This window comes from Malus sylvestris, chromosome 9, assembly GCF_916048215.2.
Source record: "Malus sylvestris chromosome 9, drMalSylv7.2, whole genome shotgun sequence".
NCBI classification, from domain to species: Eukaryota; Viridiplantae; Streptophyta; class Magnoliopsida; order Rosales; family Rosaceae; genus Malus; species Malus sylvestris.
This window is the reverse complement of record NC_062268.1, coordinates 25,392,799-25,419,026: the sequence shown is the minus strand read 5'-3', so window position 1 is coordinate 25,419,026 and position 26,228 is coordinate 25,392,799. Positions and strand designations below refer to the sequence as shown.

The 26,228-nt window shown below is 37.8% G+C and overlaps 2 protein-coding genes and 1 long non-coding RNA gene across 5 annotated transcripts in view; 1 reads left to right on the top strand and 2 right to left on the bottom strand.

The window, feature by feature from the left end:
• Positions 1–701: 701 nt before the first annotated feature.
• Positions 702–4,928, bottom strand: LOC126634190 (uncharacterized). The gene is made up of 3 exons (XM_050304684.1): positions 4,756–4,928; positions 1,519–1,612; positions 702–1,424 (listed from the first exon to the last, which is right to left on the bottom strand). Exons 2-3 carry the CDS (start codon positions 1,585–1,587, stop codon positions 1,191–1,193), a joined length of 303 nt encoding a protein of 100 aa, XP_050160641.1. The 5' UTR covers positions 1,588–1,612; positions 4,756–4,928; the 3' UTR covers positions 702–1,190.
• A 63-nt stretch (positions 4,929–4,991) lies between these two features.
• On the top strand, positions 4,992–14,649 carry LOC126633904 (uncharacterized). The gene is made up of 3 exons (XM_050304436.1): positions 4,992–5,068; positions 6,133–6,252; positions 13,674–14,649. The coding sequence occupies exons 1-3, from the start codon at positions 4,992–4,994 to the stop codon at positions 14,647–14,649; spliced, it is 1,173 nt and encodes a 390-aa protein (XP_050160393.1).
• Positions 14,650–19,213: 4,564 nt separating this feature from the next.
• LOC126583779 (uncharacterized) overlaps positions 19,214–26,228 on the bottom strand; it is a 34,026-nt gene continuing 27,011 nt past the window's right edge. Inside the window, exons 1-6 of one of the 3 annotated variants that reach the window (XR_007609825.1) lie at positions 25,243–25,601; positions 24,786–25,143; positions 24,391–24,438; positions 24,208–24,270; positions 23,377–23,758; positions 19,214–19,327 (exon numbers count right to left, since the gene is read on the bottom strand). This is a non-coding gene — a long non-coding RNA (uncharacterized LOC126583779). Of the gene's footprint in view, positions 19,328–22,686; positions 22,893–23,376; positions 23,759–24,207; positions 24,271–24,390; positions 24,439–24,784; positions 25,144–25,242; positions 25,657–26,228 lie in introns of those variants that run through there. The other 2 variants (XR_007609826.1, XR_007609824.1) reach the window with 2 other exon arrangements.

Genomic DNA, 26,228 nt, shown 5'->3' with positions numbered 1-26,228 from the left:
AAAAATAATGAGGAAATCGTGCACACAGGGACCTTACTCCCCACTTCCACCCTCTCTAAGCTGCCCCCCCCCCCCCCCTCTCTCTCTTTTTTCTCTCTCTGTGTAATAACCACCCTCAACCGAACCTTAATGCCTGCCAAAACCAAAATGACAGAATTGCGTACCCAAATTTTACACGGAGCCGTACTATTCAAAGCCGTACGATCCAAATTTTTTATATACAATGGTATTATGAAGACTTATTTTTAGCCATGCTCCCTAAAATTCGATTTTAATATTACTTTGCTCTTATAATTCAAAAGTCGTTACTTTACTCTTTAAAACATAAAATTCGCTCCATTTTGCCCCTGAAACTCGATTTTGATCCCATTTAGCCCCATGAAACTCAAAAGTCATTATTTTACTATATAAAACTCAAAATTCGCTCTCATTATCTTAATTCTGTTAATTCCATTTGTGGGTTTGATTTGGATGCACTAGGCTAACAAATTTTTTTCCAACTCTGCAACTCAAGCACAGCAAGCCAAAAAATTCCAATTCTTAATTTATTCTTTTAAACTTACCATTTTCTGGTTGTTGAATGTTAATGCTTAGTGAAGACTTATAATCAAATTCATTGACACATATGGCACAATCTTACTAGGTGGTGGATCCCACATATGTTCCAACTTCCAAGGAGCGATTTTTTATTTTCAGGGATTAAGCAGGTGTGCCTTGCACAGGGAGTATACGCTTCCAAGCATACATACTAAGAAAAGAAAGACCTAAACTAGTCACAGCACTAGCACAAAATTTCCCTTCCGATAAACATGCTTCCCTTAAGCACTGAAAGAGGAAGCCAACCATTGAATATCTGCAACTGTGTCTTGAATTCTCCAGGGAACACCACATCTTCCTTCCCGCTCCATGCTAATTTCAGTCTATTAGTTCACAACGATGCTCAGTTGGGCAGGAGGGACAGTCTAACATACACTGTATGTAGGTCTTATATAACCTTTATTATAGTTCCCCGTCTATAACAAGCTTTGACTCTCCCTCTACTGAGATTTTAGTGAAAACCTTGTGGTAGGCAAATTTAAGAGGCAAATTTAAAAGCATCTCTGAGAGCTAGAACTTCAGCCACCGTGATGGTACAACTGCCAAAAATGCATGAGCACCAACAATTATAAGGCATCCATTGTCATCATGAATTAGAAACCCGGTTGCCGAATTGTTTCCAGCCCATATGCATCAAAATTAATTTTGACAGAACCCGAGTCAGGAGGATGCCATTTGATAACTTCATTCACAAACTTTGGATTCTTCTTCCCTGGACTCAAGTTACTATTGAAGAAGTCCATCCCAATTCCAGCAGTTAACATGGGAACTTTCGCATGATGGGGCCTTGTATTTTTAAAGATTGCATTGTTTCTGTTATTCCCTATCTGTCAAAAAATTAACAAGGATTTATTTAACTTGGTAAATACTTAGACTCATCAGATAGCGAAGAGTAGAGCCAACTGAGAAGGTTGAAGTTACCATATGAGAATTTTGAAGGTCAAGATTAGGAATTAGCTTCCAGGTATCAGTAGCAAAACTACACTTCATATAATCTTGATCTTCATTAGCATTGCTACAAAAAAAAAAACACAAGTATTATCATTACCTAGTATAAATCTACTTAATTTGCTCCTTGTTTGGAGCTTGTTTTGAAGAAGCAACGAGCTGAACAACTTAACTTTCAAGGGAATAATTAGCTTCAACATTCTGGCTAGAACTTTATGCCTATCAGACTGAAGGCCTGACCATTTTGTAACCAAGTTGCTAATTATTGATGCATGAACTCATATTAACTATGGAACAACGTAAAGTGTCGAGGTGTGACCTTTGCAAGATTGCTTCGGTAGCCTAGTGCAAGAAATATGTACAGAATAAAGATAAGGAAGCAAACACAAGATGTACATGGTTCATCCTAAACTGGGTTACGTCCACAAGAGTAGAGGACTTCTCATTGATAATGTAGAGTTTACATAATACAAAAGTTCAACTTGGTCATCATTAGTAAGCTCTATTAATGGGTTAAGTAGAATAATATCATTTAGGGATTGATTGTAGGAGAATGGTCTCTTTTTATAGTTGAGGAGAGTCACATACTTTCGTTTGCGATCGATGTGGAACTTTAGGAGTTTTATTTGGATGTTGACACGTGTCGCGTTGTAATTGTCCTTCTGATTGGATATAAACTCTTATGGTTCCGCATGTGCCTTAATACAAATCCTTCACTAGGTCTTAGTGATGAACCAATATTTATACTATATATTTTCCCCTTTTTCTATTTCTTTTCTTGTCTAGTTTAGTTGGAAGTTTTGAGTATTTATGAGTTTTGCCATTTTGTGTTTCTAGGAGCAGCAAGATTGAGTTTGGTGGAAAAGTATGCAAACGTTGGAATTTTTTAGTGATTCCAGTTGGAGCTGATTCACAAGAGATCAAAGATGATCATATCAAATTTTCAGCTCAAAATTCCAAGCCAATTGTTCCCAACTTAAGAATGAAGACAGGTCACCGTGCTGACAAGGCAGTTTGGACCTCTGAAAGTTGCACAAGAGATAAGTACATAATTAAAGCCTAAATTGAGGAAACTTCCTTCTTAGCTTTTTAAGCTGACCTTTCAAGCTTTCTAAGGACATCTCATTCATTGAAATCTAAGGACCTTTGGTCTACTAAACGTTATGGCAAAATCTGCCCATTCCATGTGGCTAATAAAAATAAGAAAGTAATAGCACTTGTTTTGTGCTTTACTTTGTCATCATCACTTGGCAGACAATGGGGTTTTCAATCCCACTCATTTGGCCTTTGTAGCATTAGAAAAACAGAAGCTTTTGGTTAAAGGCAAGGAAAACACACGGATGTGGGAAAGAAAAGATGGTAGAAAATATGAGATCATGGGGTACCCACTATGAAGTGGAGTTTGGTTGGTCTTCCACTTGTAGCTTTGGTTGGTTTTGAAAATTATTGCCTTTTGTTGAAGGCAATAACTGAAGGTAGATGGAACGCATTAGACGAGAGAGGGAGAGCACGGCAGAGAAGAAGGGCAGAGGGCAGAGAGCAAAAGAAGCAGCAAGCAACATAGCAGAAAAATAAGGGAGCTGCAGCTCCACATGGAAGGAGGATCGGAGAGCACAAGGAGATAACCTCCTTGTAAAAATGGGTTGTCTTTTTCTTTGATTCTTCATGGATAATTTCCTATGTATTCAAATAATTATGTGTAACTAATTTCTTTTCGCTAGAGTGAGGCCATGAGCCGCAACATGATTACGTAGATTTCTCTTTCAATTGCTTAAGTGTTGTTACATGCGTGCTTTGATATTTTCAATCACTGAATTAAACTATCTATGTACCTTGATGCTTGATCACCATTAGGATGCTTAGAAAGGTTATCGGATGCAATTTTGAACGAATGTCACGTTAAAATTGGTTGTGCTTCTTGTGATTGAGGATTGTACTCTCCTAAGGTAAATATCATGCTCTTAGGGATTACATGGTTTAACAAAAGGATTTTCACCAAGATTAATGAATCACTCATGTTTATATTTAATCCAAATGTCATGGATAAGTTGCATGTAGTGGTATGCGTTTTAGCTTGAATGTCACAAGTAAAACATACACAAGGAAAATCCAACCTTCAAAGCATGTGTGTTTTCAATTATTTAAGCAATTGGAAGAGCTATGTAGGAGTGTTGTTGGTAAAGGTTGAACTCTAGCATATTGTCAATCTATTTTTCTTCAATCATTTATTTTATCTTGAATTTGCTCATTTTAGTTGTTTTGTTTAGTTGAATCACTATTCCTATAAGCCAATTCCCATTTTAGATATTTGTTTTAAGTCACATCCAGTAGTATTTAGTTTCGTCAAATTAGTGTAGTTCTTAGAGTTAAATAAGTTAAATACAAAAAAACTCATAAATTGTTTATATCAGTCCCTGAGGAGATCGACCTTGCTTGAGCCATTCTATACTACAAACACTTGTTCTCTTGCAAGAATTTTCTATGGTTTAACCTTTGTTTTACAAGTGGTAAAATCGCTATCACTTAGAAGGTATTGAGTTAACCGGTGCTTGATAGTTTCAGAATTTGTAAAGTATGATACAAAAGTGTTCCCCAAGTTCCCGAGTGAGGAAAGCTTCTCGGTTAGAGACTTGAAAAATCTAAGTCATTGAGTAATCAGGAAACTTCCGTGTTGAAGTGTAATAGCATGTAATGAGAGTCTACCAAGTTGATCAAGAAAGAATACTGAGGGAGGTGCCTTTATTTTTGTCAAGTTATTGAGGGACCAAAATATTGAGTGTCGCATTTAAAAAATTTGTAATTTTCCTTTGTTACTTCAGCCCAAAGTCTTATCCTTCCCCTCCCTTTTTTTTATTTGGCTGCTAGGCCCAAGGTTAGGGGCCCAAAAAAAAACCCCGTACCTACAACCCAAAAAAAAAACCCCAGATCCCGTCTACGCCGCCATCGCCGGGTTCGTGAGGTGAAAATGGGAGGAATAGGTGTGGATTTAAAGAGTAGGGTGTGTAGACGAGGGAAGAGGGTGGGCGCGGGCGCAAGGGTGGTGAAATTGTGGGACATTCCATAAGCTTATTATTCCCACAAAACCAAATCATTTTGCATCCATAAAATTAACTTTCAAATAATCAATCAATCAATCAATGGCGGACCAAATAAGAAGTGACAAGCAAAAGAAAAATGGATTAGATCTAACAGAGGAGGATCAGAAAGCACCTTTGGATTCGCAAACGGAGAGGATCTTGAGGCTGTGAGAAGGAACATTTGGAAGGCCGATGATGAATCCTCGATCGGGCTACTGCAATCGAAAAGGGAATGAGAGGTTTGGCGGAGAGTGGGAGAGGAGAGGCGAGAGCATTGGGTTTTGGATGGCGGGGGAGTGTAATGGAGTCGTGGGTGTGGGTCTACTGCCGGGGGGGGGGGGGGGAACGGAGGTACTGGGAAAGGTGGGGATGGGGAAGGGAGGTGCTGGGGAAGGTGGGGTTGGGAAGGTGAGGGTGGGGAAGGGAGGTGCTGGGAAGGGGGGAAAGTGGGTTTGCTGGGTTGTGGGTTTCAACTTTTGTTTTGGTTTTTTATCTTTTTTTTTTTAATTTAGAAGATTTAGGTTTAAAAAAAAAATTTGTCACGTGGCACACATTTGGCAACCATGTGGCACAAATGTGGCAGCCACGTCAGCGCTTAACAGATCAATGGATGGAAAATGTAACAGGTGTATTATTTTGAAATAAAATAGTACGTGAGGTATGAAAGTGAAATGTTTTAAAGATGTTGTATGAGGTTGTAATAGACCTCAAATTTGAGAAGCTACTATGTAATTTACCTTTTTTTTCTTTAAATAAAAAGATTTCTGGTGCTTTCGGATGAAGGATTTTAAAGTTTCTTGGAACTTGGGCTAAACTTGTTATGAAAGCAGCTTACCGCATTAGCAGAGCTGCAGTGGTAGTTTTAAATACAAGCGATATTACCATATTAATTTACAATTTACACTATGGAAGAGGAAAGAGTTTGAACCTGGAATGCAGTGAGTTTAAAGTTAGCAAATTGATATTGCTGCTTTTATGAATTACAAATTATAAATTGTATAGAGAAATCCAATTTTGTTTCTAGTAAGTTGTAATTGTATTCCGATGGTCAAAACTTTTGTTCTGCTCAAAGTTGCTTCCAGAAGAACATCTGTATATGTTGACCAAGAATGAAATCCTACGACGTACTCCGATTATCATCAATTTAGCAGGCGCTGGTAAGAAGCTACTATCAGCAAAATCCCAGTAGTATGAGATATGCGTTGTTGCAATAAAATGGAAGAACCCTACGTACGAGTGCTGCAAAGAGGAAGGACCGCCCCACATGAGAATATAGTTGATTACATTCTACAGACCCAAGTCATAGTTGCCCCATCAAGAAATGTTGTTTTCCAGATATAGTACACCGTCTTTTAATTTTACAACTATAAGTCGATCTAATCTCTTACTCCTTGTTTTGTTACTTCTTTAATAATATGGACCATTGCAATCTTCGCTAACCATGCACATGTAGTTTTACTTGCATTATCCAAGAGGAGGTTAAGGTGTTTAACTGATCCGTTCTAAACAGGTTCACCTTCAAGGTTATTGTTGAGATAGACGACGCCTTAAAAACTCTTTTGGAATGCTTTAGCTCTCCACATTCAAATAAGAAAACAACAGCAAATCACGCAGCTGAATCAGAGTTATGGTACTTGAAGAATTTTGGTTATCACTCGAAGGATCGATGAAATTATGATTGTGGAACATCAGTTTAGATCAGATACAGGGTTTTATTCTTGGCTTCTTCCCTTGGCACACAGTTTAGACTTTAGAGGAATGGACTAGTTTTCGGCAATGGTCCAGTTAACCACATAGATCTCGTAGTCTTAGAATTACTTGCTATTGAACTAGTTCAGATCTTGCAGAACTGGCTGAATGAATTTACATGTTTTCAAGTGATTTAACTGTGAGTTGCTTATCTTATTTACAACCCTGAAATTATACTTGTTCAAAGTTATGTTTTCCCGCTCTATCATTTGCCCCACAATATTCCTACGACATCAATGACCTGTACAGATGAAATATTTATACATTTCATAATACCGTCTAAATTTCTATGCACATGTAAAGTTTTCTTGATTTGGAGTTGTGTTTAATGCAACTTCAAAAAAGATGTCATGCAAACCTAGTCTTGCACAAATTCTGTACTTTGCTGAGAAAGCAAAATTTTAATATTTTTTCACAACTAGAAGATCGGTTAGAGTTCTGTAGAATAGTAATTTCGTTATTTTCCTTGATTCACAAGATTACAAATACATACTAGTAAAGTTACTTGGAGTGCAAGAAAACGTTGGCCCACAGGGATTTATAAAACCTAGCCCACATAAAACTTATACAAAATCTTCTAGACTAACAACCCTCCCAGCAAACTTGGCAGTCTCGAAGTGACAAGTTTGGAACGCAAAACGTGAAAGTGAGGCTTGTAAAGACCTTTGGTGAGGACATCCACAGGTTGATCAACTGAAGGAATGAATTGGACATTGTGTGTGCCTAACTTGACTTGTTCCCGAACAAAATGATAATCAAGCTCAATATGCTTCATCCAAGCATGTAAGATAGGATTGGTAGCCATGTATGTAGTTCTCAAGTTGTCACAATATAAAAAAGTGGGAGAGGTGACCGGAAACCGAAGCTCACGAAGAACATAAGAGAGCCAAATAGATTCAGCACAAGCATGAGCTAAAGCCTGATATTTAGATTCCACACTAGACCGAGTGACATGTGTTTGCTTGGCAGAACTTTAGGATATGAAAGTAGGGCCATGAAAGACAAGAAATCTAGAGGTAGAATGACGAGTATTTGGACAGCCAACCCAACCTACATCTAAATAATCGTGAAGAAAGGGAGGGCTGGACGGGTGAGTAAAGGAATTCACATGGTCGGGAGTACCTTTGACATACCTGAGAATGCATTTAGCAGCAATAAGATGAGTCTGAGAAGGACGAGACATGAACTGTGAAATACGGTTGGTGACGTAGGCAATGTCTGAATAAGTTAAGGTGAAATACTGAAGAGAGCCCAATAGGTGATGGAATTCATTGGGAGACATACTGTACCATCCTGATTGGACAATTGAGCATGAGTAGCAATAAGAGTGATGAAGGTTTACAATCAACCATATGCGTCTATTCCAATAAGTCAATAACATACTTCGTTTGAGACAAATGAAGGCTAATAGTCGAAGGACGAACCTTAATCTCAAATTCATGTCCCAAAAGATCCATAAATCATTGGAAAGCGACAGAATCATTCCTAGTTAAAACAGTGTCATCAACATAAAATAATAAGATGAGATGAGTCATACCACGATGGAAGGTGAAAAAGAAAGGTCGGCAAGATCTATACGAATCTTTGACGGATTATTAAAATGTTGAAGCATTGAAACCAGGCTCGAGGAGCTTGCTTTAAATCATAAAGGGCCTTGTACAATTTAGAAAAATGGTGAAGGCAATGGGGTTTGACAAATCCCCGTTGTTGGACCATAAAGACATCTTCCTGGAAACAGCATGTAAAAACGCATTTCTAACATCTAATTAATGAATAGTGTCACATCCCGGCCTGGGTCCACCACATCCTGGGCTCGTTTCACCACCGTAGCACGATATTGTCCACTTTGGGCTTACCATTCCCTCACGGTTTTCTTTTTGGGAACTCACGAGCAACTTCCCAGTGAGTCACCCATCTCGGGAGTGCTCTAGCCTCCTTCTCGTTTAACTTCGGAGTTCCTACGGATCCCGAAGCCAGTAAGCTCCCAAAAAGCCTCGTGCTAGGTAAGGATGGGAATATACATTTAAGGATCACTCCCCTGAGCGATGTAGGATGTTACAATCCACCCCCCTTAGGAGCCCGACGTCCTCGTCGGCACACTTCCAGCCAGGGATTGGCTCTGATACCATTTGTCACATCTCAGCCCGAGTCCACCACATCCCAGGCCCGTTACACTATTGTAGCACAATATTGTCCGCTTTGGGGCTACCATTCCCTCACGGTTTTGTTTTTGGGAACTCACGAGCAACTTCCCAGTGGGCCACCCATCCTAGAAGTGCTCTGACCTCCTTCTCGCTTAACTTTGGAGTTCCTACGGAACCCGAAGCCAGTGAGCTCCCAAAAAGCTTCGTGCTAGGTAGGGATGGGAATATACATTTAAGGATCACTCCATTAGTCAATGTAGGATGGGAATATACATTTATTGTAACATCCCATATTGCCCAAGAGAGTGATCCTTAAATGTATATTCTCATCCCTACCTAGCACGAGGCCTTTTGGGAGCTCATTGGCTTCGGGTTCCGTAGGAACTCCAAAGTTAAGCGAGAATGAGACCAGAGCACTCCTAGGATGGGTGACCCACTGGGAAGTTGCTCGTGAGTTCCCAAAAACAAAATCGTGAGGAAATGGTAAGTCCAAAGCTGACAATATCATGCTACGATGATGGAACGGGTCCTGGATGTGGTGGACCCGGACCGGGATGTGACAATTTGGTATCAGAGCCAATCCTTGGGCTGAAGTTTGCCAACGAGGACATCGGGCCCCTAAGGGGGTGGATTATAACATCCCACATTGCCCAAGGGAGTGATCCTTAAATGTATATTCTCATCCCTACCTAGCACGAGGCCTTTTGGGAGCTCACTGGCTTCAGGTTCCATAGGAACTCCGAAGTTAAGCGAGAAGGAGGTCATAGCACTCCCAAGATGGGTGACCCACTGGGAAGTTGCTCGTGAGTTCCCAAAAACAAAATTGTGAGGAAATGGTAACCCCAAAGCGGACAATATCGTGCTACGGTGGTGGAACGGACTTGGGATGTGGTGGACCCGGGCCACGATGTGACAAATAGACCATCCATAGGTAGCTGTTAAACTAAGAACAAGGCAAATAGTAGCAAGCTTGACAATAGGATTAAAAATCTAAATCATAATCGAATCCACGTTGTGGATGAATGCCTTTAGAAACCTGTCGAGCTTTATATCGCTCAATAGAAACAACCGCATGACCTGTAACTCGAAAAACCCATTTGCAACCAACCAAGTTATGAGAAGAATGAAGAGGAATGAAGGAACACGTACTATTCTTAAGTAAAACATTAAGTTCCTCGATCACATCAGACCATCATTCTAAAAGGCGAGAAGCCTAAGTAAAACAAGTGAGCTCAACTGAATCCGAAACAGAAGCAATGAAGAAATAGGATTGGGATTTTCAGGATAAGAAATAAACAAACCATGAGGGCATGTGGAAGAGGATAGCGGACATTGCCGTCAATAAAATCCTTGGGCTTGGAATCGCCTGTACAAAAGCAAGTGTTCATAAGATACACTGAAAGGGGCAGGACTTGGGAGGTAGTGCGTTGTAGTGTAGCAGCTGAAGGAATGGAGACGAGTTGAAGCCCATTGGCCGAGTCGATGGGTTGAATTGCCACAGAGGTGATAGGTAGGCCCGCTGCGAAGCTTAGATCCTGGGAAAGAAGCAGGGACAGACTAGAGGAGGCAAGAGCCATGTGCGGATCCAAATGTCCGGTGAACAGTGACCTAGGAGCAGTAAGAGGCACAGGTTAGGCCGTAGGGGGAGATAGCATAGGCTGGGTTTGCAACACTTGAGAAGGCTTCAATAGAAGAGGAACATAATTAGCCTGGGCTGCAAAGGCAGCAGACAGCAGTATCTTTTGTATTGTAAGCTGTAACCTACAAAAACACATTCTATGGAACGAGGTTTCAATTTGTCAGTAATATAAGCACATAGATGTGGGTAACACACACAACCAAACGTACGAAGGGGGGATAAATTTGGATAATGACCAAAGAGACAAAATTATAGACTAGACCAACCCAAGACCATGATGGGAGTAAATTGATAATGAAGACAACGGTGAAGCCGGCTTCGACCTAAAGAGAGAGTGGGGCGTGCGCAATGTGGAGAAGAAGACGCGTGATAGTGGAGATATGATGGTGTTTATGTTCAGCAATACCATTTTTGTTCAAGAGTATGAGGACATGAAGACATGATGGACAATTCCAGCTTTGTGAAAGAAGTTTTAAATGAGTTATTGACATATTTTGTACTACCATCGGATTGGAGAAATTTAATAAAGGAATTAAATATATTACGCACCATATTGTAAAGGGATTCAAAGTGCATAAAAACCTCGGATTTGGCCCGCATAGGAAAAATCCAAGAATAACAAATCATCCAAAATAAAATAAATAAAAGGGAAAGTGAGCAACAATATTATTAGATGTAAAAGGTAATTTAAGCGACTTAGATAGCGCCTAATGTTTACAAAACACCTTATTTAACTTAGGCATAGATCCTAAAGACAACTTAGATAAAACTTCAAACAACGGATGACTAAGACAAGAGTGCCACAAGGAGGAAGTGGCGGCATGGAAGGCATGGTGACATAAGGTAAATATGACCCTCACGGTGGCCATGAAACAATAGAGAACCAATGTTAAAATCAGAGTTTGCTTGACCAAATGGATGAATAATAACAATAGTAGAATTATCTTTAGTAAACTGAGAGGCAGAAAGAAGATTTTTCTTAAAAGAAGGAACATAAAGGACATTATTTAATTTAAACAAACGAGAACCTAAAGTAAGAGGGATAAAGCCAGTGTGACTGATAGGGAGAAACATTATGTTACCAACAACAACAAAATATTTACCATTATAGGGAGCAGGGTCATGGAAGGCAGCACCATGGTTGGTCATGTGATGAGTGGCACCTGTATCAAAGTACCAGGTAAGATCATTAACAGCACCAAGTGGTAAGGCATGATAAGCCACAAAATGTGGAGCGAAAAGTTGTGGGCACATAGGAGCATGATGACCTGAAAAGTTACAAAATTTGCACCAAAAACCGGAAGGAACACTTAAGAGTACCTTGTTGATTAGGAGGATGAAAACCCCATTGGTTGGGATCCTAACCCCACGGCCACCACCACGGTAACCACCATGAACACATATGCACCAACCATGGGGGTAGGGATGGGCACGGTGCGGTTCCACCCCTAAACCGGAACCGAAATAAAAAATAGCAATGGTTCGGTTCGGTGCGATTCCACTTAAATTTATTACTAGAACCTTACGGTTCAGTCTACACCAGTTCCGATTCGATTCTTGACGGTTTACGGTTCCGAATACTAAATTATTTGAACACCAAATCATCATGCATTCAAATACATCTTCTAAAACTGATTATATAAAGTTGCATACAACACATTTTTTAATAAAAATGTCTTTGGTAATGGCACCAAGTCAACAAAAAGAGACAACTAAAATAAATATGCATTGTTCAATCAGTCAACAAACAAAAAAATGAATAAGCAAACTGCATGTTTATTTTCAGACTTCAGAGAGCAAGCAGGAAGCAGCAGCTCCTATACACAATCAAACAACATATAATCAAATCAAACAACTTATTTCAAATCAACGAAAACATACATGTCTAAGAAAAAGCATACATGTCTAAGCAGTTTGAAGGTTCATACTGATGAGTAGATTTTATATTATATATTTTACCCTAATCTTAGTATATTTTGGTTAATACTTTGGAAGAATTTTGATACTTTGAATTGTATTTTCAATCCAGGGCTTTCGACTTCCTCTGGAGAAAAACAGGACCAAATTGACGAATTTTGGAGTAATTCTAGTTGGAAGATGTTCATGAGTCACTTAGCTTGATCGTGTCAAAATTTGGGATTTTTCCACCAAGCGGTTATTTTCTGGCGATAAAATAAAGGAGCGATGCACAGTACTGGAAAATGACGTTTTTGGGCTTAAATTGCGTTTTCGGAGCCCAATATGACCTCGGATGGGTTCGCGGCCTTCTGGATAAGTGTTCAGAATATTCCAAACATTAAATCCAGCTATATTGGGCCAGTTTTGGAGCAGCTTATGGGTGTGGCTGTTCAGATTTTAAACGAATTTTGCCATTTAATTTAGGGTTATGTTTCCTAATTTATTGGTTTTCATTAATTTTAGTTTCCTAGGGTTTGTGTGGGAGGCTTAGCAGATATATTGCTTGGCCGTCTACAATATTTCTCTACGCTTTCTTTTATGCAATTTTGGAGACAGAGAGAATTGCTAGGGTTCTTGGAGATTTTCTACTCTAAGGTGTTTTCAATCCTTTTCTTAGTAATATTTTCTATGATTTCAATTATGAATATGCGTAACTAATTCTATTGCTATGGCGAAACCTTGAGCCTTAGCATGAATATGTGATTTTTATTTAATTGCTTATGATTGATTGCATGCATACTTTGAATTGTTAATCACCAGGATAAAAACTATCTAATTGTCTTAATGGCTGATCACCATTAGGATCTTTAGAAAAGTAATTTGATGCAATTTTGGTCGGAGGATTCCCTGAAATTGACGTTGGCTTCTTGTGATTAATAATTATAATTTCACTTAGGATGAATATCACGTCTTAAGGATTGCATGGTTTTTCAAAGGATTTTCATAAAGCATAATGAGTCTTTCATGTTCAAATTTGATCCGAACGTTCGGACGGGTTGCATGTTAGATATACGTTCTATGTTGGAGGTTCCAAGTAGAATATGAATTAGGAAAATCTAACCTTCAAAGTGGCATGTATAGATCATAAGTAATGGGTAAAAATTCATAGGATTGCTAGGTGATGGTGGAACCCTAATGCTTTCTTAATTTTATTCTCCCAAAACTGTTTTCTTTTCTCTCTAGCTCTAATATTGCAGATTGTTTATTTTAATTCATTAATTTTGTTTTTATTTTAATTAGGTTATAAAATCAATCACCTCAATTTCTACTTTACAATAATTAAATGGAATCTGATTAGTTTCGAATTATTTAATAGTCCATGTGGAGACGACCTTGCGAGATCCGTTTATACTACAATAACCTTGTGATTCTTGCAAGTAAAATAGGAGATTTAAGCCCGTTCACATGAGTAGTAAAAATCCTATCAAGAAAATGGCGCCGTTGCCGGGGATTATTTAAAATGATTCCTACTAATCAGAATTTCAATTAGTTATTGCTGTTTATACATATAAGAACAAAAAAAATTTTAATTTTCGTTACAATTTGTTTCTTTTTGAGCAGTGCAGCAGTTCCCCCTGAATTCAATCTAACACCCGGTGGACCACCTCTTTGGGTGTCATTAGCAGAAAAGGGTTATTATGGATTTAAGCCTATAGTTTGTGCTCTTTGCAATTCAAGGACCCATGATATTTTGCAATGTCTTGAGAGGAAATATTTTCCAGATTATGTCCAAGAGTATATAAATATGAGAAACGATTCAAAATGGAACTGGAACAATCCCCATTCAGAGTTCTATACTCAAAGTTTGAAACGGCATCTTGGGCAGTATTTTGAGCGGCTTAATGTGCCACAAGAGCTTTCGGTGGAGGACAAACTATCTAAATTGTTGGAATCAACTGAATTGTACATAGAAATAACCAATCAAGGATTTCAAATTCAAGCAGTAAACCGTGGGAGAAGCTATGATGATCAAGAGGTTGGTGCAGGAACCGAGGAGACATCTGCCTGTTATTCACGCCCAAAGGAGGAAACAACCCCTGATGGCCTTGAAATTTCCATAGAATCTGCTCCTACAAAAGTCTGTGTGCCACTCATGCACTCTCCCGAGACTCCAAGGCAACCCACTAAGCAGCAAGAATCCATGAATACTCTGACAAATCTAATTACAGGACATCTGCTTACTGATCAGAAAATTTTAGCGGCGGTAACAGACAGTGCACCTGCAAAGCCCATCAAATTCAAAGAAATGCTAGACGAGTCCTGCAAACATGCAAAGATCTATATGGAAAAGAGGAAACTTATTGACAGCCAAGTTCCTCGTAGAAAATTTCAGCCAGTGCGGAAACTATGGGTGTTAAATACACGATTTAAGTCAGCTCGATGGAGAAATAAACATAGGTGGAAAGGAACCTATATCTTTACAAAGATTCATTCAAAAAGAAAGGCGTATAAGAAGAATTCAACCATTAAATTTGGAAGCACAGTGCTCTATGACGTTATTAAAGAGTGGTTAACTCGAAGGGAACAAGTGACGTGATCATCAATTCATTCCTCTATGTCTAGCTATAGACATTAACTAAAGTGCTAATTGGAAGGCAACCCAATTTTTCTAACTCTTTTCTTTTTATTTCGTTTAATTTATTTTCCTATTTTTATTCCTAATTACAAAAATCAGAAAGAAAAAAAAAATTGCAATTTTTAATTCTTGTTATTTTTCTTTACTTATCTAATTAGTTTTTTTATTGCAGGTTACATTCGGAACTGATTCGGCCTAATCCCAACTAAGGGGATGCAATCAACATTTATTCCCCCAGTACATTCATCATCAATTCCTCTACATTCATGAGATTAGGCAGTGCGGAGTGCAGAAACAGAGTTGAGGGATCTAAGTAGCACAGAGGACACGATTCATCAAGGCAGGATACAGTTTCTGTTATCCACACTTTCGGGCTCAAATATACATCAGTGGGTACAGGCAAGCACACAGATAGAGATTTATGAGCATGTGGAGAACATTATCATGCATGATGCGCAAATAAGAGTTAAGCATCTATGTTCTATACCTTTCCTTTTCAGATAAACTCCAGACATTTACCGTTCTTTTCTATGTCGAATCAGCATTCTGCAGCTCCTGCCGCAGAAGCACACATGCATTAGATAATTTTCATCCATTTTTTTTCCCCCAAATCTAAGCATATAAAAAAAAAATCGAAGGGAGATGTGGATAAAAATTACCCATGAATGTGTCGAAATCAGAGAGGGATGTGATATGCGGTGTCATCTTTGCGGCTGTTGATATTACTGTTTGAAGGTGCTCAACTTCTGAGGTTCGAAGGCAGCGAGATGATGAAGGAGGACATCGTAGAAGAGTGGTAGATGCGCTTGGATGGTCCTGGTTCAGAGATTAAGTTTGGGCGTATAGTGCGGCTCTGGGGTATGCGTTTGGTTTTTGAGATAGACATGATAAGAGGGCTGCAAGGGTTGAGAACTACGAGAGAGGAGAAGGCTGCATTTCTAAAGAGGCAGAAGGTTCTTGCGTTTTTTTTTTTTTTTAGAGTAATGAAGAAGAGACTTGGGAGCACTTGGTGCGATGGCAAGTGCATTCGCCCATGAGCGGTAGGTCTCGGGTTCGAGACTTGGGAGCAGCCTCTCCATAAATGGGGGTAAGGCTAGCCGACATTCACCTCTCCCAGACCCTGCGTAAAGCGGGAGCCTTGTGCACTGGGTACGACCTTTTAATGAAGAAGAGAGCAGAGATGAATTGGAGAAATGCGAGAAAAATGGAAGGAAGAAGGACTTGGTGTGAAATGGAGCGATTAAAAGTATTTTCAGACTTTCTAGAGAGAGGGCTGAAAAATAAAAAATAAAATGGAAGGTTTGTATGAAGAGGGATGCCGAACTGAGAAGACAATGGAGAGATTAAAAGCCTTTTCAAATTTTCTAGAGAGAGAGAGATGGGCAAGTGCGGTTTATCTTAGCCTTTGATTTGGAATCCTAAGAAATTAACCCCATGGATGCATGACATGTGGCCAGCCTTGTCTGTTGAAAGGGATGGTCTGACACGAAGAGATAGAGAGCCGTTTGAGGCTCTGGGCTTGAGGCAAGGGCACAGATGTAGCAGCTGCTAAGGTTTTTCTATTCAAACAGGAAGCTGCTACATCAGGATATATTGTAGTTGTTGCTGCACTTTGACACAAGTGTGGACTTGGACGTGTTGGTCCGTATTTCCTTTCACTGGCGCCAGTTCTTCAGTTCGAATCCAGGTGCTCTTTGTCCTTTTTCTTATTTTCTTTATGTTTTATTATTTGTTTCTTTTAATTTCTTTGTTTTCTTTTCTATTTTACTTTTCTTCTAGTTTATTTATTTTAGGCTTTTGTTTTATCTTTTACAGTTTTTATTTTTGTTCTTCAATCTTTGTTTATTTTATTTTTCCACACCTTGAGGACAAAGTGTGCAATAAGTTTGGGGGTGGGAAAGTAAAATTTTAGGATTTAAATTTTTATGTCAGTTAAGAATTTTCATTCTTTTTAAGTTAATATACATAGATTATTTTAAACGTTAGAACAAATGGACATGGTGAAGATTAATCCCACAGTAGAGTCTTTTCTATTTATCGTTGCTTAGACACTAATTCATGAATTATACTTTGAACTTTGCACATCACACCAACATGGTTTGTGGGGAGTGAGATTGAAACACTTGCTTTTAGTCTAAGTTTATTTTTAATTTTTGTTTGAAGTAAAGTCAATTACTATTGTGAATAAAGTAATAATTGTCTCACCCAAGGTTTTGCCTAGTAGTCGGGCCAATCATGCCTAATCAGCAGTGATTCTCGCGTCAAATGGTAGAGTTTTGGCATGGGGCAGGATGGTTAGTTGGTTTCATAACCTTTTCAGCTCGGGTTAATAAGTCCTTAGGGATGTTCTACACCTAGTGCCCTAAAACCCTAGTGGTTTGGGAGTCATTGACCTAAAGCTCGTTACATGGGTTGGATCGAAAGTTTAAGTGAACCGACATTGCACGACCACTACTGTTACTGAAAAAAAAAAATTTGCTATATATGAAAAAAAAAAAAAAAAAAGAGGAAACAAAAATTGAAGAGAAAAAGAAAAATAGTTATATTTAAAGTTAGTATGTGTGAAATAAAGAAGGACGAGAAGTAAGAGTTTTAGTCGAGTCTCCTTAACTATGTTGGTTCACTTAACATCAAAGGAAATTTGTGAATTCTTTTCTAATTGATTCTAAATGGCTTAGACTCTGTGGTGGGATTGGTTGGAACTTTTGAAAAGATGTTCTAGTTTTTTAAATTTGCTATGGATTGCAACTTGAAGGTGAAATTTTTGTTAGTTAATTTTAGCTAGGTGTCTAGTTTGTTAAGTTTTTATTTTTGTTTGAGTCTTATTTTGCTTGAGGACAAGCAAAAAGCTAAGTTTGGGGGTATTTTGATGAGTAGATTTTATATTATATATTTTACCCTAATCTTAGTATATTTTGGTTAATACTTTGGAAGAATTTTGATACTTTGAATTGTATTTTCAATCCAGGACTTTCGACTTCCTCTGGAGCAAAACAGGACCAAATTGACGAATTTTGGAGTAATTCCAATTGGAGGAAGTTCGTGAGTCACTGAGCTTGATCGTATCAAAATTTGGAATTTTTCCACCAAGCGGTTATTTTCTGGCGATAAAATAAAGGAGCGATGCACAGTGCTGGAAAATGACGTTTTTGGGCTTAAATTGTGTTTTTGGAGCCCAATATGACCTCGGATGGGTTCGTGGCCTTCTGGAGAAGTGTTCAGAATATTCCAAATATTAAATCCAGCTATATTGGGCCAGTTTTGGAGCAGCTTATGAGTCCAAAACGTGGCTGTTCAGATTTTAAACGAATTTTGCCATTTAATTTAGGGTTATGTTTCATAATTTATTGGTTTTTCATTAATTTTAGTTTCCTAGGGTTTGTGTGGGAGGCTTAGCAGATATATTGTTTGGCCGTCTACAATATTTCTCTACGCTTTCTTTAATGCAATTTTGGAGACAGAGAGAATTGCTAGGGTTCTTGGAGATTTTCTACTCTAAGGTGTTTTCAATCCTTTTCTTAGTTAGTAATATTTTCTATGATTTCAATTATGAATATGCGTAACTAATTCTATTGCTAGGGCGAAACCTTGAGCCTTAGCATGAATATGTGATTTTTATTTAATTGCTTATGATTGATTGCATGCATACTTTGAATTGTTAATCACCAGGATAAAAACTATCTAATTATCTTAATGCCTGATCACCATTAGGATCTTTAGAAAAGTAATTTGATGCAATTTTGGTCGGAAGGTTACCTGAAATTGACGTTGGCTTCTTGTGATTAATAATTGTAATTTCACTTAGGATGAATATCACGTCTTAAGGATTGCATGGTTTTTCAAAGGATTTTCATAAAGCATAATGAGTCTTTCATGTTCAAATTTGATCCGAACGTCCGGACGGGTTGCATGTTAGATATACGTTCTATGTTGGAGGTTCCAAGTAGAATATGAATTAGGAAAATCTAACCTTCAAAGTGGCATGTATAGATCATAAGTAACAGGTAAAAATTCATAGGATTGCTAGGTGATGGTGGAACCCTAATGCTTTCTTAATTTTATTCTCCCAAAACTGTTTTCTTTTCTCTCTAGCTCTAATATTGCAGATTGTTTGTTTTAATTCATTAATTTCGTTTTTATTTTAATTAGGTTATAAAATCAATCACCTCAATTTCTACTTTACAATAATTAAATGGAATCTGATTAGTTTCGAATTATTTAATAGTCCATGTGGAGACAACCTTGCGAGATCCGTTTATCCTACAATAACTTTGTGATTCTTGCAAGTAAAATATGAGAGTTAAGTCCGTTCACATGAGTAGTAAAAATCCTATCACATACAATGCAATCAGAAAAGGTGGCTTCAACAAGGAACTATAAGACTATTTGGATGGACAATTTGGATAAAAAAAAAAGATTTGGATGTGCTTGAAGTGGAATCCATTTAACAAAAGAGAGCCTAAGCAACTGAAAAATCGAAATGTTACCTTGTCTTTAATAATTATCCAAAAATCGAAATGTTACCTTGCCCTGTACTCTGCTAAACCTTGAATTCCTCCAGTGATAGTACCGGTTGCAATAACCTTATGCTTCTCCCTTAGATGACCAACTATCTTCAAATCTATTACCTTTGGAGCCGCTGGAATTTGACATAGCCAAAAAATAAAAATAAATAAATAAATAAAACCAGGAAAACAAGGAAAAACAAGAGGAAGTTAGTGACAACATGCCAACATCACAAAACCTCCTATTTAGCGGCAAAGATGTCAAGAAGCAATTCAAAAGAAAATACGAGCCCATGCCAATGATAAGTTGCACATACAAGGTCAATTATCTATCAGCAAGCTCAAGTAGGCAATAGGTCTAACACTATCCTTAAGTTTGTCTTCTACACTTGGTTAGTTGGTTCATGTTCGTCAAATGCATCAAATTCCTTTCTGGCTTGTCAAGATATTACTAATTTTCAACATAGAAGACATCAACTAAGGGAACAATAGCTAACAAATTTGAGACATAGGGGAAGATACAAGGAGATAAGCATTAACGCGGAGCAATTACCACTCCACAAAAGCATCATATTCCAATTCATTTGACGAAAAAAGATTACACATTACAAGCAGAGAACATCAACAATTCACAACCAGAATACCAGAAATGTAGAATCTTGGCCTAAATAGTCACATAGAAAGCTAGCAAAAGAAACTACCATTACGATAAACAAAGAATCCACATCTCAAATAGTAGTAACACGAATGGCATCACAACACTCCCTTCAAAATGCCCTAACATCGTCAACAAACATTAGCTCATAGGATACGACAGCAGCATAGGTTACACATTCACATTTGGGCATGTAAGAGAAAACATCTCTATATTGGGCTGCAAATTGCAAACTCGATTAACCATAAACCAACATATGCACAGATGACCTAGAAACGCACATCCTTGCAATTTCACCAAGTATTTTAAGAATGTACAGTTAGATATAGATAGAGAAAATACCAAGGAAGGAGGACGGAGGACGAAGTGTTGTAAGTTGTTGCAGAAAAGGGATGATGAGGGTCGTCGCAGTTAAGGATGAGAGGTCGTGAGTGGGGGTCGCCAGTCGGCTATGTGAAATGGGGGAATCAAGAATGGGGTGTGTGAAGCCGTGTGTGTGAAGCCATGTGAGTGAGTGAAAGTGAACCCTAATTAGGATGGGATCCTCTGCTTTGCAATTTGGTGAAATCAATTTTTCAACCTATTATACCATGACATGTGTATATATATAATTAATTTATTTATTATTAATAAAACGGTTCCGTTCGGTTTCGGCCGGTTCTTGGTCAATTGAAACTGGAACCGAAACCGATTTGAGCGGTCCAGTTCGGTTTTTCACTCAAAGTTAACTTTTCCAGTCAACACGGTTTTTTCGGTTTTTTTTTTGGAAAAATTAGGTTATCATCCTTCCTTTTACTACTCCATTGATTAAAATCCTATTCATTTTCAATTTTTGATCAAGGTCCTTGGTATTATTAAATCATTTATTATTTCAATAATAAAATATTTTTTATTTCTAAATATATTCATTTAATGTTAAAAATGTTACAATTAGTATATTTATATTTATGACTAAATTTTTTATCATATATTTTTAGTTTTAGTTTGTATCCATTTTTAATTTGTAATTTTTTTTTAATTTGTACCAATTTCTTTTCAATTTTAATTTGTACTCATATATTAATTTCTTTTTGTGCCCATATTTTTTAAAGCTTATTTGTATTTGTACCCATATATTTTTTTATTTGTACTTTTTATTTTGCTAAATGTACCCATTCTAATTATATGTACCCATTCATGTAAAACTTTTTAATCTTAAAATGTACTCATTCTTAAATATAAAAATTTGTTATATGTAAAATGTACCATTTTTTTAATATAAAATCTATTCAATTTTTTTCTAATCCATTTTTAAACTTATATGGGTACATTCTTTTTTCTTTGGTTTTAAAATGTATCTATGTCAAGTTTAACCGAAGAAATTTACTAATGTTATTAAGCCTAATATCTTCTTTTTTTTTTTGTGATTTTGAAGAATGTACCCATGTTTTGATTTTTTTGGTTAATTTTGATGAATGTACCCATGTTTACACACACACACACACACAATAGTAGATTATATTTTAATATTTTTAATCCCACAAATTATGGTTTTTCTATTTAAAATCTCATTTATATAAACAACTAAAATTTCTAATTTTTAATTTAAAAAAATAGTAACGTACATAGAAATAAATTATCACATTAATTTCAGGGATCTCAATCAAAAATTAAAAACTAATAAGGTTTCAATCAAAGAATATTCATGACTAAGGACCGCATCCAAAGTCTCCCTTTTTTTTTTCATACGGTTCAATGCGGTTTTGCGATTTGGCGGTTTTTATGCCCACCCCGGGGGCATCGATTAATACCCTCACAGCCTTGATTGTGTGGACGTTGCTAGATAAGCTAATGAGGCCTTGAGCCTAGTAAGCATCGATATGCTACTATTGTGGGACAGGTGGAGGCAGGTGGGCCTGCTAGCCTTAGGGAGGCTTGTGGGCTTGCGGGCTTGCCGCGCATGCTGGGCAGGAAGGGGAAAGGCTAGTGTTGCTGCGTTGAGTTGAGATTGAGCTTCAAAGGTCAATATACAAGATCGTAAATTGGGAAATTCTGGCAGGGGAAGAAAATTTAAAAATGCAATAACAAGCATAGAATATTCCCAACCAAGACCCTTAAGAACAAACGTGACCAAATCAGCGTTAGAAACAGGTTAATTAACTGCAGCAAGAGATTCGGCAATAGACTTAGCCTGATAGAGGTAATTCGAGATAGAGCAAGAGCCTTTTGTAAGTGCCAATAGTTTAAAACAGATATTGGTGGCATTGGCCAGAGAGAAGTGTGCATGAAGACGACATATTGCTTGAGAAGAAGTTATTCCAACGGTGAGTGACAAAATAGGCTTAGAGAGGGTGGAAGTCAGATAATTGACCACCAATTGATCCTATTGAAACCAAGCAGCAAACTAGGGATTCGGTTTAGCAGGTTCCTTGTTAGCAGCAGGAAGAGTGGCAACAGGAGCAGGAGCTGGGAAAGAGCCATTAACATAGCCAAAATAAATTATGCTCGAGAAGAAACAGCTTCATAGTTGGAGTCCGTGAGTTTCAGAAAGTGGGCAGCATTGAGACCAGAAAGAAAGGAACCAGTAGGAATAGAGGATGAAGAAACGTTGGTGGCCATGGGGAAGGGAGAGTCATGGCAAGGATTTGAGAAAAGTGGAGGGTGGGAGCATGGCAAGGAGGCTATGGTTTTACCGGGACAAGGAAACGTAAACAAGTGATACCGTTTAGAATTGTAACTAGCAAGTGTACCCGCGCGTTGCTGCGGTGTTTGAAAACATAATTGAATATGCAGAAGTCTCAAAAAATATATGCGCCAAAGAGTGATGCGTATATACATATATTACATCCATGTCCATGTGTTAAGGAAGTGCTATTTACATTCATATATTACATGACAAAAATTGAAAATATGGGCATGCCATTCTTAAGGATTGTTTTTCAAAAGCTATGGCTCTACCCCAGAGATTGTTTTATGTGTACAATTTTACAAAGTTAAACAATCCAGTTTTGTTTCACTAAAGACACCCAAATTTGAAACTTCGTTAATGATGTCTCCTTCGTTTTCTACGACAATGTAGAAGTAAAAATTAAGAGAAGGAAATTAAAAACAGAATTGGATCACTTATGAATTGAATCACACTAAGTTGCATATGAATTGAATTGAATGAAAATTTGTCATAATCTAACTCTACAAAATTTCAATATGCCAGATTTCATTTGTAGGCACCAAATCAAATTCACAAAATTAAGTTGGGTTTTTCATATTCTTTATTAGTTTTCACTATGCCAGATTTCTAAATTTTACTTTAGGCAGGATTAATATGCACATCTTTACCAGTATATAGTTCCGCTAAATTGATTTTTACTCAATGTTTCACAGTATTAATGTAAATAAGGGAAAACATAACAAACATCCTTAATCACAAACAGAGCATAACTGAATGTCATGTATGTCACAATGCAGAATTCGTCCAACTGAATTGTGTTTCTAGTTGTTATATATCAAAACTAAATAAAACTGTCAAGCATATGAAGATAAAATACACACCTGGGATATCAGTCTCACAAAATCGCAGCATAAGGAAACAGATGGAAGTACTCAACGACCTTTGTAACTGCCCAGCTGTTGAAACTCTTTTGTACCAAAGGACCCTGCAGCAAAGTCCAATTGTTACACAGGCAGGACAACTTAGAAAAAAGTATAATAAAGATAGAAAACTAAGAAAAATTTTGTGATATGCCAGAGCATAAGGAAGATTCAACCACGAAGGATCACTATCATTCTTTGATCGATTGCCACTGACTTTGTTAGCCACTGATTCCTTTTCAGCTTCTTGGAATAATACTTACTTTCTGGTGCAAGGAAGGGAAAGAATAATCTATACGAATGCCGACTTATTTCCAACTCCAACACCAACCATTCTGCATCACTGTTGAAAAAAAAAAGTATTATAGGTTGATCAAATACTACTATGTAGTAGTGTAATTTCATATTAAGAGCTTTTTGTCACCTATAATTTGTTAAGCTTTTGTTTAGATTCAGTTGGCAAAAGCTTTATTCTATCGCACACAAAATTTTAAAGAAAGCATCAGAAAGATGAGCAAAATTGAAGTCATGGTTACTCATATCGGATAAGTCTATTACATGCTGCATTTTCTTTTTATGCGTGCCTGATCAAATACTGTTTTTCTTTTCTGAAAATATTTTTTTTCAATTTCATTATAAATCATCAGTCGTTATCATTTGTCAGTCAACTTTGCTATCCCATCTACCTTCCCTTGTCTTTCGGTTCTTATATTATGTATTTCAAAAGTTATATGTATCGCTTCTTTTCAATAAAAAAATTGACATTTATAACTTCACTGACAAAGCAGTTACCTTCAGTCCTGCACAACCTACAATTCCTGTAACTACTGTGGCCGCATCTGGGTGGCGGGAAACCTGAGAAGAGAAAAATGAGCAATTCCTTAAAGATGAACAAAACAAAATTCATCAACCAAAGGCGATTGGATGCTAGGCTACCTCAAAGCTTGAACACAAACCAAGACATAAGATACTCACCAAACTTTTTAAATGGCTCAATTGTTTGCTTCACTTGACAACTTTTTCCTGCAATTCATAAATAAGATCATTAGATGTAGTAAATAAAAATTATAAAAGCAAAATTCTCACCTCAGGTATGCAACAGAGGTTAAATTTCTAATATAAAAAATAAAACTCTTGCATCTAGTGAACCTAGTTAGTCCTCAACACAAAACAAACAGATTTTAGCAGTTAAATGCACATCCAGCTACGCAGCTACAAAGAAACCAATTCAAGGCTTAAACCTAGCTTATGACTATATTCAAATGACAGAGAAAATCCATATTAACAAACTGATAGAAACTTGTTTCTCACCACTAATATAGAAAATCTTACTAATGGCCAGGCCGAAACGAATATGAAAAAAAAATCACCTGAGCAGAGCCTAACCCAAATACATATTTCTTCATTGAACTCAACCTTTCAACAGAAACCTAATAAAGGCAAACCAGAGTCGTGTTAATTTCCTCATCGTAATTGGGACCAAGCATAATATTCCTTGCAGACAGCGTGCTTCTCAGCTTTGGAAGAACCTCATTGTTCGGCGTTGTGCTCTCAATTGGTTGCTTCTTCTCTGTGCTTGATTTGATTGTTGCCTTCATGGCCTTAGCTTGGTTCATTGGAGGGGTTGATAGATTGGGGTCCTGATTTTCACCATCTTCCTTGAATGTTGAATTATTGGTCAGGTAAATCGAAGATTGATTTAGTCCTTTTCTCTTTAACTTCACATCTCTGAAACAGCAAAAAAAAAAGGGGGGGGGGTTAAACCGTGCCGAATTTGAATTAAAATTGTACTGTGAAAGAAGAGGATTCATGGGTTTTTCTTGTTACCTCTGTATTTTATCACGGTTTGGTCAGTGTGATTTCTTCACGTTTATCATCCAATATGATGCCAGTAGGTTCCTTCTTGGGAGATTGAGGCTCCTCCTTGCTTGTTTGAACATTTCGACTCTCCGATTCATCGTTCACTGGCCTTGACTTCAACACCGCGTTGCTCTCCGGCCTAATTTACTCCCGCTGAGCCTCCAGCGATGCCGGAACAGCTTGAGAGTGGGGCAAATCATAAGAAGACCCGCCATTTTCAGCTACTGGAGATCCTGGATTTTTTTTCCAAATTCGGACAGGAAGTCTCAACCTTAGCAGGCTGATCAGCCACCACTTTGGCCGTAGAAGAAATGGGACTGTTTTGAACCGCCGGGTTCTCGTCGTCATACATCACGGGTCGCGGTCTTTTCCTCTTGGGTGCTGCAGATTCGAACCAAAGACACCAAATTTCCATCAGTCACGATAAAAACACAACAGAACCCAACTCTGTTTGCTCACCGAAAAACCAAGCGATTCAATCCCTTTTTCTCAGTCTCTCAGCAACCAAACGGAGCATTCGGGGTACTGTTTGCGCCCAAAATATTAGTTTGGGCCGAGTATAGAATTATTCTCGGCCCAGAAGGCCTTACGACAGAATTCGGTTCTCAGGGATCAGTTAGTTCTGGACCGATTAGGTCGTGGGCTTCCCAAATCCGGGTCGATTATACCATACCGCAAGACGAGTCAAATCCTGATGCAATGAGGAGTCTCGGTAAGATCAATAACCTGGAAACGAATCCGGCTCGATAAAGGACTAGGTTCACAATTATAGTGAAAATAGGACTGGTCGAGTTGGTGTTTGATCAGGAGAAGAAGACCTAGTCCGAGTAGGGTTTTAATTTAGTTTTAGAGGTATCCAATGCTATAAATAGAGGAGGCTATGCATCATTCAACCCCCCTCCAATTCAACACACAACTGCCCTGCGCAAACTCTCTCAACAACTTTGCGATTT